General features: G+C 26.2%; 1 protein-coding gene across 1 annotated transcript; it reads right to left on the reverse strand.

Moving 5' to 3' along the window:
* Positions 1-844: 844 nt before the first annotated feature.
* On the reverse strand, positions 845-11,576 carry LOC107463176 (beta-galactosidase 6). Its single transcript, XM_016081919.3, has 18 exons — positions 11,392-11,576; positions 8,980-9,075; positions 8,780-8,892; positions 7,877-7,943; positions 7,688-7,780; positions 7,451-7,594; positions 6,606-6,700; positions 6,206-6,311; positions 5,319-5,403; positions 4,946-5,064; positions 4,694-4,858; positions 3,950-4,131; positions 3,764-3,855; positions 3,216-3,325; positions 2,749-2,856; positions 2,525-2,632; positions 1,303-1,448; positions 845-1,040 (listed from the first exon to the last, which is right to left on the reverse strand). The coding sequence occupies exons 1-18, from the start codon at positions 11,554-11,556 to the stop codon at positions 893-895; spliced, it is 2,142 nt and encodes a 713-aa protein (XP_015937405.1). The 5' UTR covers positions 11,557-11,576; the 3' UTR covers positions 845-892.
* Positions 11,577-17,173: the final 5,597 nt, after the last annotated feature.

Genomic DNA, 17,173 nt, shown 5'->3' on the forward strand with positions numbered 1-17,173 from the left:
TCACGAGAAATGCCATTGAAACTCTCTATCACCATCACTGAAGTTCTTTTGATGGTCAAATTAGCATTTTTTATTCAATGTGACGTCATGTTTTTTATGTTTGGGTGTTTTTGTCAAATTTCGAAATCTTTCGGAGATCATTTTGTCAATAACAAAAATCAAATATTATTTTATCAGCGTCTGAATCTTTTGAATACCGATCTAATATTTACCTAAAAAATAAATAAAATACTAAAAATAATGTATAAAAAATAAAAATAAAAAAATTAATTTTTTATATAAAATATATTAATTTAATCTTATCTGTTAAATATAATATTTTATCTTTATATTTTTGTCTCCATATCTAACAGTTATAAATAAACGTAGTCTAAATGAATAATATGGATTAGTGGATCATCATTTATTATGTAACTAAGATCTAAGCTTTATATGAAGATTTATATTTTTCTTGCAATGAATTCGTGTGCCTTACTCTTCGGTTTAGAATTTGCGCTTTCGTGCCCTTTAATTTGCTGCCGTTTCTTTTTTTTTATATTTAAAAAAAAAACGCTTACAGCCAAGAATTTGATAGTCATTTTGAAGAAAGAGAGCATAACAACTTTCTCAAAAATATTTGCAAAATTTGTTCTATGTTGACTATTTTCAACAAATTGTAATATCCTTCATTTTATTTTTGTTTTTCAACTTTAAAGTTTAAACTCATCCTTCAATCTTCACCATGCACTTACAAATTAAGAATCAATCCGGACCTACATGCAGAGGTTTACAATAAAAAATCATTTGTTTTTATTTTTATTTATTCATTCTAAAAAATAATTAAATATTTATTATTGTCATTAGATACAAATTACCATCCAAGAGTATACAAAATGAATATTTATTATTAGCATTAAGCAAAGGATTTAGATCTGGATTGATGAAAATTAGCGACAACAACAGTGTTTAGGGTTATGGAGAGGAGATTCCCACCACCTTCTTCAACCAAAACCAACACATTTTCAGACTTGTCTTTAAGGAAAGACCGTGGCACATGATACCTGTTCCAACACATATATATATATAATTAATTATTTATTTATTATAATATAAAGTAAAGAGATCGAAGACTCCCATGCACGTACATGCAGTTGTTTTTATATGAAATTGTTAGTTAAAAATCGTTAAATAATTTAAAATATTTGAATAAATTATTATTTTTTAACGGTTCTTAATTTATAATTTTACTGTAAAAATAACTACACCTGAATTTTTACGAGAAATTAAATAATTGTGAGTAAGTTGGTTGGTTGCATGACTTACATTGATTGTGAAGGGTTGCCTTTGGAATCATGGAATAAGATCCAATAGCGACCAATGCTCTGTCCATTAACCCAAACTTCACCTTTACCCATTGAGCTTAGGTCCAATGCAACAGGGTCATCACCCTCTGGTGTTTCAAATGTACTCTACAAATTCAATTCTCAATTACTCTTTATTCTTAAAGATAAAAAGTAATTTATAAATTTAAAATATTGCATAAAAGAAATTATCATTTTTTATCATAAAAAAACTATAAATAGACAATTTAACTAATTTGATGTTCATCACTAAAGATTAGATCTAACCAAAAAAATAATTCTGTAAAATGAATTTAACTAGTTCTTCTAACACTTTGAAATTAGAAATTGAATAATATCCGTATATTTGTAGTATTTATTTCGTATCTAATCTAAATTTTATGGATATTATTCGATATACAAAATTATCAAATCAGATAAGATTCGATCTGCAATTTAATAGAATCAGATAATGATTATTATTTTGATATTTGCATATTCAATTTGGAGATTCACATCTTTAATCAATAAATATATAATTGAAGAATATAAATATTATAGGTAAAAAATGTGAACCTAACCCAATTCAATCTTTGACGGATATTATATTTATTTTTTATAATTAAAATTGGTTTACATTTTATAATTAAAAATAATAATTTATTGATTCAAAATATCAATTTTGTAGAGTCCCTCGTCGGCAATGTCATCAATCAAAGTTACACTTCCTAGTTACTCTGTTATAAATTTTAATGCATGTGTAAATTATAAGCCAAAAAAAAAGGAGACATTTAATTAGATATTATAATAGTATTTTTTCCATTAAAGATTGTGAATAAATGTAATGGAACCATTTGATGATTTGAAATAAATTAAACAAAATAAACCATAAATCTTATGAGGAATTTTCACACATACATAATTTGGTCATAATAAATGATCTCTTACTATAATTATTATTTTGTCACATGTCATGTTTCTATATATGTTGCATTTTTGTACAATCATCATTAAATTTTTATGAACTTTAAAAGATTGTGCCTTATTATTCTTGGATTAGAGGCAAAGCTTCATGTATTGAAATATTCAGTAACAAAAACAAATAGCCGAAAATAACTAAAATTTACTTTGTTATAATAATTAATAAATATTAAATAAAATAATTTTTTTTTATTTCTCTAACATTATCGCATATGTAAATTTACCTTATACCAAACAAGCATCTGAGTGGTAATATTTTCCAGTGGAGTCCATTCAGTATCATTGCTATTTTGTTCTTTATATACTTGTAATTTCTCTCCCAATAATCCAACCTATTTTGCAAGCCATGAATAGTTTAAAACAAAAATGAATACCATCTTAGAATCTGTTACTTAAATTATTTAACTAATAATTACTAATTATTTAGTAGAGTAAAAAAGAAGAATACCTGATATGCCCAAGTGGAATTGGTCAAACTAAGTGACTCCTGTTCACTACATTGGAGTTCCACATCCCTTAAGCCAGCAAATCTTTTTTCCAGATATGCCCCTGAATCCTTTCAATCAACACAACCTCACAAAATTGTTACACTCATTTTTTACCCAAAAAAAAAAAGCAAAAAAAACTAAAATTGTATTCAAAAGAAACATATCGTAAAATAATTTTTAAAGTTTGACAAAAATATCAATCATGAAATAATTTTGTTTTTGTTGACAAAAAAGTCTAACACGACGGTAAACATGATGCTTATGTGACAATCTTATATAATGTTACATCAACTTTTTTCATTAACAGAAACAGAAGAATTATTCAACGATTAATCAATTTTGTCAATTTTTTAATTTTTAGATTATTTTATTATTTTTTACTATGTGTTTAAATATGGCATAATCAAAATCCTTGTTATAAACATACCGGTAGTCCAACCATAACACTGAGGATAGAAAGGTTGTTTGTCCCTTCATTCACTGTAACTGGGAGCTCTAATGTGAATGACTTTACATCATGATTTCCATGTGCTCCACCTAGTACATTTGAATTAATTAATTAACCACATAATTCAAATTAAACTAGCTAGGTTCATAACATAATATTGTGTGATTATGCAATCGTTTAATTAATCTGGCGGTTCTATAATTTTACTAAATTTTTAATTAAATTTCTAGCTATACTTCTTTTTCTTTTTTATTAAGTCCTTATATCATATCAAATTATATAATTAAGTTCATACTGTGATCAAAACGTCAGAATTAACAAAATATTTTATTAAATAAAACGAATATGTCTAACACTTAATAGAATATTTTATTAATTTCAACGTTTTTATCACAATAAAAATTTAGTTACAAAATTTAATATAACACAAGAATTCAATTAGAAAAAAGTATAAAGATTTAATTAAAAATTTAATAAAATTATAGGGATCGACAGGATAATTAAAGCTTATGCAATATTGTAGGTACCTATATATGTGGTGTTGACAAAAGCATGAGCAACATGTGCCCTGGACTCAACAACAAGTGTTGGTTCGCTACAAGATAAATTATATTCAAACCTGCATTCATAAAATAATTAAACTAATTATTAAGAAGTTTGTTAGTTGTTCAAATTCTACATACACTATGAATGAGACAAATTAAATAACTAACCTAGTAGTGTACCAAAGGTAATCTGATTTGTCTTTAGTTGTATTCATTTGTTCAAGCAGAGTGTTTGATCTGAGTGGGGTGTCATCAAAATTTGGAATCACATCTTCAAATTTCTCCCAATCATCTATTGAGCTGAAGTTTTGTCTATTAAAATAGATTCTTGTGTTGTTTGTTGTATTTACCTACATTGTGGTTTAAACAATGAATTAAATAGATAATCACCAAAGACAAAATTGGTACTATCTTTAACTAAATTAAATTGAAAATTTAGGATAAGTTTGATTTGCATTTTTATTTTTTGTATTTTTTTTTATTTTATGAAAAAAAAAGAAAACGATAGATAAAAAATAGAAAATAAAATTCTACAGGGTAAAGTATGTTTTTTGTTTTTAAAATTTATATTTTCTTCTAAAAATATCCCTAATCTTTAATTTCATTCAATTTTATTCCTAACGTTTTCGATTAATTCAATTTTGTTTTTAACGTTTTCGATTTGTTTAAAAACTATTCCTGAACGTGTTTTTTTATTTTCTCCTTAACATTTTAGATGAAATTAACATTCAGGAGTAATTTTAATACAAATTAAAAATGTTGAGAACAAAATTAAATATAATTAAACGTTGAAAATATTTAAAAAAATTATAAATATTAAAGATAAAAAATATACTTTATCCTTTTAAATATAAAAAATATCGAAAATAAAAACGCAAATAAAACACACTGTTGTTATTTATTACTACTTACATTTGCTGTATTGAATGTGACATTTTGACAATCTGGTAAGATACTAATTGACTTAGGTAGCAATTCATAGGTTTTGTTGCGGAATTGGACATTTGTGTTATTCACTCCATCATTGTTTATGAGGAATGCAACACATCCTCCATGTTCTTCTTCAAAAACATAACCCTGCTCAAAATTATTCTAGAATTATTGTTCAAATATTTAAGTTTCAATTAGTGAAACATTTTAGAGAAAGAAAATGTGATCACCCACCTCTTGCAATTTACCTAAAGAGAAATTACTTTGAACTCCTTGCAACAAAGTTGAAGAGCAAGACTTGATTGCAGCATGCAATTCCCTAAGATGTCCCCACTTAGGTTGCCTCAACAAACCTAATAACAAATTTTGGAAAAATTAAGGTTCTAATGAGGTATATATATATATTGAGGTAGCAAAATAGTTTTATATTAACGTGTATTCAAGTTTTATTATGTGAAAAAAAAATTGGTTAATTTTGACTTCTACTATCTCAAAAATAAGTTATTTCTTACTATGTCATAACACACCTAATTGAATATCTAGTAAACAATTTTAAGCTCTTAAATGTAAAGCAATTAAACTAAAATAGTTAATGGTGTACACTTACCATATTCATCAAGAGGGGCTTGATCATAATATGCTGTTATAACATAAGCAGAGGCTGTTCTCCCAAAGTTAGTTCCACCATGGTACTATTTCAGTTTGCAAACAACATTAATTAATTGAACATTATATAAGGAGTATCCTAAGGTGGTTTAATAAAGAGTGCGTTTAGATGGTTTAATAAAGAGTGTGTTTATATGAAAAAAAAATATCTACAAAATTTTGAAGAATTTGGCTAAAGAGTATCCTAAGAACGATTTTATTTTATTTTTTTAAATATTGAATGTATTTGTTTCAATTCCTAAGTAGAGAGTGAAGAATCTAATAATTATTCTTTGGTATAAATTTTCGTGCAATTATCTTCGTATAAAGTTGATATTTAAGAATCGTTAGATGATTTGACAAATTTGACTAAATTATCATCTAATGATTTTTAACTATTAATTTCACACGAAAATAATTACATATAAGTAGAGATAGTAATACAACCTAGACCTGCAGGTATCCACCCCACCCCTATCTGATCGGGGGCGAAATCTTGGGCAAGACAAGGATAAAGTCAAATTTAAAAAATATGCTCAAATATTGTATTATTATAATATTTTTAGTTTAATTTATGTAAGAACAAAACAGATTTTATCGAGTCATTGTAAGACAGAACGAGATTAAATATGACAAAAATCCGTCTCATTCTTCTCCATTGCCCCCTCAACATGTGAGTCGGGGAAAATAATGTTATTAACTATTAACTTCATACAAATAGCAAGATAGTGATAATAATAATAGAGAAATATTTGTGATAATGTAAATTTAGGTTAAAGTCTTGTAGAAAGAGCAAAATGACTTTAGATTTAAGAAGAAAGTCAAAATAGAGTTTAAAAGTGAGAATACCATATAATAGTTGACATAGCTTCCATTTCTTGCAATAAAAAGAGTGACGTGAAATGCAATGTCTTGTGCAGATCTTATATATGGCAACCCACCATACACTTGATAACTTCAACAACAGGGTAAAAAAATGGAAACAGTTAATCATCTTGAAATTACTTTTTTTATTAGATAATATAAATTTGTAATTTGGTCAAATAATTCATTTATCTATAAATAAACTATATATATCAGTCTGAAATGATGACTTGATATTTACACACAAAAAAAAGGTTCTTAAACAATATAGTATATAGTAGTTTTTCTTGGGATCAAAGAATAAGAAATGAATAACTATGTAGAGATTATGTATTTTATTAATTTATTTATTGATTTTTTTTTTTTGAAGAATTGATGAACTTACAAAGAAGTCCAGTCTTCGGTCCATAATTTGGGCTTGTTGGGCGAGTTTGGGCCTGGAAAGGTTTCTCCACATCTCATGCCATTACATGTATTGATCTGCATGAAAACCATGCACAACCTTAGAAAAATTTAGACTAGAAAACAAAAATAAATAAAAGACCTTACAAGAAACTCAACAATTGAAAAAAAAAAATTGCTAATTAAGGTTTTAAGTTTCCTATTTTATTTTGGTCTAAGGTATATAAGGTTAATAACGGTGACTAATCTCCTTAGTAATAACTAATATATATTTTGAGAATTCAAACTCCTAACTAAATGTTTAAGAAGCCCAATTAATTAGCTATGCTATACTCCATGATTCCTAATTAGTGAATTACAAAATTATTAAGACTCCTACTAAAAACAAAGTACCCCTCTTATCACTAATTCCTAAACCCTAATACTTTTAGGTTTTAGCATCAAAATGTCAATAGAAGCAATAAATATTACCTAACTTATTTCGTAGTAAAAACTGTACTAACGATTTAACCTCAAAACACTAAATCCAACATATTTTTAAAATTATAGAAATTAAAATAAATAAATATCTAAAGATATATAATTAGATAACTTTCTTTTTTTTTTGTCTCTTGATTTAACTCATGAATCGTGAGCTTTATTTAAAAATTTATCATTTGCATTGAATTGCTACATGCAAAAAGTAGAATTTAAATTTCTAATACTTATTTAAACGAATTAATAAATTAACTACTAAATTAACTCAAATAAATTATAATTTTTTTATTTTTCACGATATTTTTCGGACAGCATGAAATGATTAAACATAAACGGAGTAAGTAAACTAACCACTGGATCAGGAGCATCAGTTTGCTTGCACATAACCCATGGAACACCAGTGTCAAGGCTCAGTGCCATTTTTGCAGCCCATTGAACATACTGTGGTCCTCCCACACCGAATGACCTTTCCACGTTTTGATATTCGTTTTCAATCTTCCATTAATTTAATTTTATTAGTTATGATTAATTAAAAACAAGTTAAAACTCGTTAAATTAAATTTATATAATAATAACTTGGAACCATACCTGTGACAATATAATTGGGCCTCCTTGTGAAGCATATAAGCCCTCAGCTTTCATCATGTTCACTATTTTTGTTGTAAAATTTTGCATGTAGAACTACGACATTGGAATTTTGGAATATACATATTATAATGTGTTTTCCTATACTATAATGTTGTCTTATATTATATCCTTAAATTAAATAGCATGTACCTTGAATGGCTCATTGTCTGTTCGGTAAACAATTCCAGGCACATCATGTAACCAAAATGGGAATCCCCTACATATTTATTAACAATATTTTGACAGAAATCAGACAAAAATAAATTGTGTTTCTATCTCTGTACTTATTATTTATTAATCTATTATAATTGTTCGTTTTTTTAGTAGATAAAAAATCAAATAATTTTATCATGAGATAGAATATTTTGCTTAATTTTATATTTATTTGCTCCTCCAAACAAGTCTATATTTTTGCAATAGTGAAATAACTAATTACCAAATTGGACCTTTTATTTTTTTAAAGATACAAAAACTCGAATTCGCAACCTTTAAATAAGTATGAAAAGATTATGCCATTTGAACTATAGCTTATTGGATTTACCACACCGAACTTTGATAAAGAAAATGTTTTAAGATATATAATTATAACCTATGAAACTTGAACATTAATATTTAATTAATTAATTAACATATGTAATGAAGCTATAAAAAATTAAAGCGATCTCTGTTATAAATATAAGGTTTAATTATTCTGTTCGTTTTTATAATTTTATTGAATTTGTAATTACGTTTTTATTTTTTTTAATTAGATTTCTGCATTATTTTTAATTTTATAATGAGATCATTCTCAGTATAAAAATGTTAGAATTAATTGAATATTTTTTCACAAATTTAAGGTATCTATAATTAAAAATTTAATTAGATTTTTTATCACATTTTTTGAGACAAATATTTTATTAATTTTAATATTTTTGACATAAAAAATAATTTAATTATAAAATTAAAAATAATATAAACTTTCTGGGATCTAATTAAAAAATTATAGAAATTTAATTATAAATTTAGTAAAACTAATCTATAATTAATAGAATAATTAAACCTAAATATAATTACCCGTATGTCCATTCACTCTCAATGAAAGGTCCAATTCTGAGGCAAACATACAAGCCTTGAGCTTGGATTTCCTTTATGAATCTGACCAAGTCATATCTACCACTGAAATCATACTGTTGCATTGTATGTAGTATTTACATTCTAATTAATCACTTTTAATTAATAAAATTCTTATATCAAGTATAATATTGAATAGCTACCTGTCCAGGTTGAGGCTCGTGTAAATTCCAAAACACATAGGTTTGAATAACATCCAATCCTCCTTCTTTTGCTTTGCCTATCAAATCTGGCCACATCTGCAACAATTTTATTCAAATCATGTAATTATTTATATGAAAAATAATCAAATTATAAAAGCCTTGCATAGGAATTGACTCATACACCCCAAGTTGCAAACCTAATAAAACTTGACTAACTAACCAACCATTTAAAATTATATATATTTATTTAACATACTTTATATATATCATATATTCATATCCGTGATACAATAGTAAAAATGTAAAATTGCATGCTTTAATTTGTGGTTGAAAAGAGAGGCTACGGGACAGCTTTATTTATTGTTGTAAAAGGGACATTTTTAAAAAAATAAAATAAAATAAAAATTTAAAAGGATTTTTTTAAAAGAAAAGAAAGAAAAATGGGCATGTGTTAATAATTTAATATTGATCATGGAGGAGATGGAAGGATGAAGCTAGAAAGGATAATGAATAATCACAAGCTTCAAAATATGGACTTTTTTCATTTTAAATTGACTATTTAGTAAAATATGGGTAGAATTATTGAATAATGGAGTTCAAAATAATTATGAGCTTCTTCTTTCATAAAGAATTCTCTTCCTATATTTATATAGTTGCTGTTGTCTATTACGTATACATTAAAATCAGTTATTAATATCAACTATTAGTATATAATACATATTAAAGTATAAATATATATTGAAAATAAATTAAATTATATATATTTATACATAATATATAAATATATTATGCCAACATAATATATTATTAGTGGGCTGATTTTAAGAAAAAATACTCAATTTGGTCCTAAAATTACATTCGAACCTCAATTTATTCTTTAAAATTTTAATTGCATCAATTTAATCCTTAAACTTTTCAAATTTTAATCACGTTAGTTTCTGCGACGGTAATTTCCGTCACAGAATCAATTAAAAAGTTTAGAGACTAAATTAAAGCAATTAAAATTTTAAAAACTAAATTAAGATTTAAGTATAATTTCAGGGATCAAATAATTTTTTTTTAATGTATAAATAATATTTTTGGCTGTTATTTCTAGGTGCTAGCTAGCTACATTTGCATTCTGTGGTTCTAGCTAGTTCTACAGTTATGCCGGCAATAATAAAATGACATTAATTTCTCAAATGGCTTGTGAATTGTTCAGCAAGACCTAACAAGTATTCAAAACTATAAATAAAAACACTATATATAATGAAAAAGAAAAAGAAAAATTTTATGGATTTTTACTTAGTTTTTTTTCTTGTAGTGAAATGTTTTTTTTGCTAACAAGTAGTCTAAAAATAATTACTAAAAATATGAAAGTATATATATTTTTAAGAATTTTAACATTTTATTTCTTTTTAGTAAAAGGTATTATATTTCTTTTGACTTATTAACTAATACGTAACAAAAACATTGGTCAGTTTAGTAAAGTTTTTGAAACAAATACTCTATTGAGTATTGACTGCATAGAAATTATACTAATTGACTGTATCGAAAATAGACATTCCAAAAAACAACAACAAAAAACACACTATTTTATGACAATTTATATGTACATCAGAAAAACTTTAACTTATAAATCATCACATGCTAAAACGATTTATGTCGGGGCGGAGCTACATTGTAGGAAAGACGAGCAAAAGACACCTCTAATTTTAATTTTTTATATATAAATTATATGTAAATTTTAATTTAACTCCTTTTAAAATTTTATTTTAATATTATTTTATTGTATAAATATTTTTAACGCCCTCTAATATTTTATCTAGCTCCGCTCCTAATTTATGTTCTAACCTAAACCAAAATATCTTGAGACAATTTATATAAATAACGAAAAAAAAATATGTATTGAATTTTGATTTAGAAAAATAATGTCATATTGATTTCTGTTTAACTTATTTATGTAAAAAAAACCTTTTATCTTCTAATGTATAATAATGTATAAAAAAAACCTATTATTCAACTTAGTAGTTATTACACACTCCCTCTCTCTCTCTACCCTGATTTTGTAATTTGAACAACCCCACCAAATTTATGAGATTCAAAATTTGGCTTCATGTTAACATACATATCCTTAGACATTACTTTAAAGCCAACCTTTTACCAGAAAACCAAACCCTTTTTCTTTATGGAATGCTTACTAATGAACGCATCATCAAACCCATCCCCTTATTGAGATTTAAACAAAAACAAAAATAAAAAATTAAATAAAAAACTTGAAATAATATTGAATGAAATTCTTATAATGGCAATGTCGAAAAAATGAGTATAATACTGAGTAACCAAATTATATTATGAGAGTTGAACCATAAACCAAAAACTTTCAGAGAAAAAAAAAAAAAGGAAATGAGAAAAGCAAAAAAGTATATATACCTTCGGAGTACTTCGAGGATAATGAATAGAGCCAGAGAAGAGGAGTTTCCTCTGGCCATGAATGAGTAAAGACCTTCCATCATATGTAACACCATCTTCTTCTCCAACAATGAATGTCAATAATGACACCATCATCACCATCACAAAATCCATCCACTTTTCCATCTTCAATACCTCTTACAATATTAATGCCTTCTCTACTCTGCCCAATAAATACACCAAACCTATATATATATAAAGTAAATGTTAAGAATACAATAATTTAAAATTATTTTATTTAACTTAATTTTTATAATTTATACCTATAATATTTATAGTTATATACTTATTATATTTAGGTTTAATTATTTTATTAGTTTTTATAATTTTATAAAATTTGTAATTAAGTTTTTTTATTTTTTTATTTTTAATTAGATTTTTATATTATTTTTTATTTTGTAATAAATTCTTGTAAGTATAAAATATGTTAGAATTACTACAATATTTTTTCATAAATTGAAGATACATACATACAATTAAGAATCTACTTAGATATTTGACTATATATTTTTTTGTGAGAAATACTATGTTAATTTTAATGTTTTTTACACGAAAATAATCTAATTACAATGGTAAAATTATTGTAGAGATTTAATTAAAAAGAATATATAAAAACCTAATTATAAATTAGACAAAATTATAAAAATTAATAGAATAATTAAACCTTATATTTAATATTATGTATTTATTCTAGCGATAATTAATCAATGTTAATAAAAGCTAAAAAAATATAAGTTATGACTACTTATTGTTTCCAAATTATGGCTCCAAATATTTTTGACGTATAATTGTTAGAGAGAAATTAAATAAAACTTAGGAGACATGTGAGAGTCACAAATGAATAATTGAAGTAGGTGAACTGAAATGTTTGTGATTGTGAGAGGGTGTGATTGGGACTAGTTTTTTTCTTTCTAATGTGACATACCAAATTCCTGGGTCTTATTCAACAAAAAAGAAGGACATACACGAGAAACAGTTGGAATTATTCCTTTTTGCCAGAATAATAATAATAATAATAATACAAACACACACTTCTAGCACACTTTAACTGAATCAAGTGGTTTAATTTAGCATTTCTTTCCATTAATAACATAAAAAATGTGAATCTCATGAATAAAATAAAAGAGAAAAATTTAAGGCTAGTATAATTTATTATTTTTAGATAATATTTTTAACTATCAATTCAATTTTTTTGATTTAATAATTTAATAATATATTTTTAGCTCATATTATTAAATATTATTAGCTAACTATATATTGGCTAAAAATATATTCAGATAGATCCTTACAAAATTTTGCATTGGACGTTTTTATTTCTAAAAAACAATTTATTACATTAAGACTTTTGAACTTTATAAAAATAAGGTACCTAATTTTTTTCATTATATATTTTTATGATTTATTTGTCTAAATAAAAACAACGAATCATACTAGGATAGAGACTTATATATTTTATTTTTATAAAATTCAGAGACTTCAATGTAATAAAAAATTTTAAAAACAAAAATATTTGATATAAAACTTTTTAAAAACCTATTTAAATATATATCTTCATAAATTTTACTAGTTCACTAGCATTTCTCTGAAATAAAATATATAATAAAGGTAGATAAACATTTTAGTGAATTTACGCTATACATGTTACATACAGTGTTGGGTCAATTTAGTGTGAGTGTGACGCTGTATAAAATATATTTATATTTATAGCATTTATTTAAATAGCTTTTATCATATACTGCCTCTATAACATTTATCCAACAAGAAAAGGTAACAAATGTAATATTACATTTTTTTATATTGTTAATAAAAAAAATGCAGAAACAGCAACCTATTATTGTTGTTGTTTTACACGTTAACTTAGCGTGGCTGAGTAGCTACTCAGCCAAGGGTCACATTAAGTGGTGAATGTGGTTATCTCTCAATTTTTAAGCTAACTTCGACAAATTAGGCGTCAATTATCAGTTCAGAATAAGTTTTAAGAAAATGACAAACATATGAATTTTTTTTTCAAATGACAGGAAATTTTTTTTTTAAAAAATGAAAAATACAGACAAGAAATCAAATTTTTAACTCGTTTTTTTCTATGCACCTTTAAGTAGTTATTCAAATAAATTTTCAAAAAAATAAAATCAAATATATAATAAATTATTTGTTTAAATTATGAGAGTTTATTTATCGTTTGTATTATTTAAAAGTTTTTGAATATATTATTTTGGTGATTTATCTTATTGTAATTAGACACGATTATATATATTAATTTTTATGATATTTTTTAATTTGATAAGCTAAAAACTATTTTTTTAAGAATTTTTTACTGAATAATGGATTGTTATATGTACAAAACGAAATTCGAATTCATGACACTTGTTTAAGTATATTAGTAAACTAATTACCAAATCAGCTAATTTTTTATTATCGAATATAATGATTGTTCGACCAATTTAAATTAGTTATATTGATTATTCTTTTAATGTATTTTTTTTTTAAATTAAGATGGGGCGAAGCTCTGTTTTTCTAATGTTAATTAAACATTTTTTAATTCGTTAGTAGAGTCTTATAGCCATTGCCCAAATTAGTTTTGAAGCATGAGTAATAAATATCCCCCCATTAGCTTTGTTTTTTTTGGAAGTCACTCAAGAGTGAAAGGTTCCTTCAAGCATTGGAGAAGGCCCAAGCCCAATCAAGCCCATGGGCCGAAAAACATGACATATAATTAAACTAAACTAGTGGAAAATAGTAAAATACGCATGATTGGTCCCCTATAAAACAATAATGAAGGGGACAACATAAGAAGGTGAGGTCAAGTTTGGCAGCCGCTATTGAAGGATGAAGAACCTTCCCAGAAACTATAACCTTTGATAGAGACTATGAATTATGATGTTCATTTCACTTGGACCTGCTCCTAGTTGCTACATCCCAAATAAATTCCATCACTCCTGACAATGATGTTTCATCATTTTTTGTTTTCCTTATTATTTTAATTATTGCTGCTCATCAACTATATGCTTCATTATGTTTAATTATATATATTTTTTATATATTAAACGAAAAAGGCTTTTAAGCTTACAATTGGACTACTTTTATATGTATAATAAAAAATAAATTTAATTTTTAATTAGATATTTATATTTTTTTATTGAGTCTCTGTTCCATATTATATTTTGTAATTAAATTTTTGTTGTGATAAAAATATTAGAATTAATAGAATATTCTATTAAACAAAATAAATATATCTAATATTTGAGTAAATATTTTGTATAATTTAACAAAAACTTTTGTTAATTCTAACATTTTTATTACGATAAAGACTTAATTACAAATCAGATGGAAACTTAATTAAAAAAATATATAAAAATCTAATTAAAAATTCGAGAAAATTATAGAAATCAACAACGGTCATATAATTTTAGAAATTTAGGGTATACTTGTATAAACAAAAGAGAAGCATATATAAATATATGTTGTGGGTAATATTACATAAGTATTTATTTTTTTATTATTATTTTAATTGTCATATTTGGAGATAACCAATTATACTTCTTTCTAGTTTCGAGTGTAAGGAATTTAATTTCAAGAATAAATTAATATATTAAAAGTTGTCTGAAAATTTAATAAAAAAATGTTTATTCTACTATTTTTTTTTTGTGTAGATGTTATAGATAGAGGTACTTTCAACGGATATTACAAGCTATAGTTTTATTAGTACTATTTAGAGAGAATTTATCTCATAAAGGATTGAGTTGTTTACTTAATTTACACTAATTGGTAGGATGAATACAAGAAAAAGACTGTATAAATTAAGTGTTATTGGCCAAAATAATATGTATATTTTATGTCATAAGTCTGTTGAAACTACTTTTTATTTGTTCATTGGTTGTGAGCTCATTTAACAGGTGTGATGTGTTTGGTTGTTCGCTTTTAAAAGGATATGGGCGATTTGAAGTATGCTCAAGCAACACTATGAAAGTTGGACGAATATATCAGTGAGAAAGATGGAACGGCAGCTGTGGTTGGTTGGTTTTTTGCAGTCATCTGAATAATTTGGCTAGAAAAAAATGATAGAATCTTCAAAAATCAAGGTTCAAGTGTAGTAGACATTATTAACAAATCCTCTATAAGTTACAATGAGTGAATTGGTAATGAACCTTATAATTATTGATGACAATATCAGAAATAATTTTTTTGAAATAAGAAGTTCAATACAGTAAGGTGGAGCATTTATAAAGTCCAGAGTTACAATACAAACACTAAACAAAAAAACTGAGGTTCTTTCCGACATTGCCATCAACAACTAGACTGAACAAAGCCAACCCACTCTTTGTAGCTCCTAATCGACTTGGTAATAACTTCCGCAACACATGTTTCTTGATTCTTGAAAATCCTGACACTCCTTTCCAATCATGTATTCCAAATAATAGCAAAAAAAACCAATCAGCCACCTATTACGTTCGACTTTTCTTACAGGAGCTCCTGTCCAACACTCAAAGTGTTGCTCAATGGTTCCTGAAATAGACCAAAATTTATTATAGGCATATATCCAAGCACACCACACCTGCTACGTGAACTCACAGCCAATGAATAAGTGGAAATCATTCTCAATTTCTTTTTTACATAAAACACAAACCATATCTCTGTGATTAATAATGTCCAATCTAATCAATCTTTTCTTAGTATTGACCCTACCAACTAACACAAACCAGGTGAATAGCTCAATTCTTGGTGGTACTAGTCCTCTCCATATAGATCTAGTGAAACTATAACTTGTAATGTCTTCCGGGAGAGTCTCAACCTGCAAAGCCTACACAAATGAGTTAGTAGAGTAAACTCCTGATCTATCAAATTTTCATACTATTCTGTCCTCCCTCTCACTTGTTAACCTGACAGATTGTAGAACTCCATGAAGTTGGTTAACTAATTCTAACTACCATTGGAATAGTACTCTTCTTCAATGAAAGTTCCATATCCACTCAAACCCATCCCAAAACCCACAGTTCCCTATAATAGATCCGACTTGATTTGAAACCGAGATAAACCTTGGAAATACATCCTGCAACACACCACATGGTAGCCACTTATCTTCCCAGAAATAAATTCTTCTACCATCTCGTAACTCTAATGATAACCCTCTGACCATCTTATCTTTCGCTTGCTGTTCTCTTATCTGCAATTGACAAATGTCCCTCCACGGGCCCTTTGTATTAGGAATCGGCTGATAAGAAAGAAGGACATTTGGCTTCAAGTCATTGCAGAAGCACACAATTTTCTTCCATAATGGGAAATTCTCCTTTGAAAACCGGCACCACCACTTGAACAACAATGCTGTATTTTGGAGCACTGCATTGCCCACGCCCAAACCTCGAAAGCATTTTGGAGCTTGCACAATATCCCACCTCACCAAAGGTACCCCATCCCTTCTGTCCTCGTTACTCCACAAGAACCTCCTTTGCAAAAATATCAACTTATCTGCTACTGCTCTGGGCATCTTATATAAGTTAAGATAGTAAACCGGCAGACTATTAAGCACATATTTGATGAGTACCAGCTTACCAACTTTATTAATCGTTTTGGCTTTCCACAGATTAAGTTTCTCTTCTACTTTGTCTATAATAGGTTTCCATGTCTTGACCAATTTCGGATTCGTTCCCAAAGAAATACCAAGATATTTGACTGACAATGTTGCTTCCTTACACTCCAACAAAATACACATTCTTTGTGACCACTCTTGCTCGTAATTAACCGAAAT

Source organism: Arachis duranensis, chromosome 8 (genome assembly GCF_000817695.3).
Source record: "Arachis duranensis cultivar V14167 chromosome 8, aradu.V14167.gnm2.J7QH, whole genome shotgun sequence".
Taxonomy (NCBI): domain Eukaryota; kingdom Viridiplantae; phylum Streptophyta; class Magnoliopsida; order Fabales; family Fabaceae; genus Arachis; species Arachis duranensis.

Coding starts and splice junctions, on each gene's coding strand:
- LOC107463176 (XM_016081919.3), bottom strand. CDS start 11,556: ATGGAAAAGTGGATGGATTTTGTGATGGTGATGATGGTGTCATTATTG. Junction 7,595..7,687: donor GCCCAATTATATTGTCACAG/GTATGGTTCCAA, acceptor AATTAATGGAAG/ATTGAAAACGAATATCAAAA. Junction 6,312..6,605: donor ACCGAAGACTGGACTTCTTT/GTAAGTTCATCA, acceptor CTGTTGTTGAAG/TTATCAAGTGTATGGTGGGT.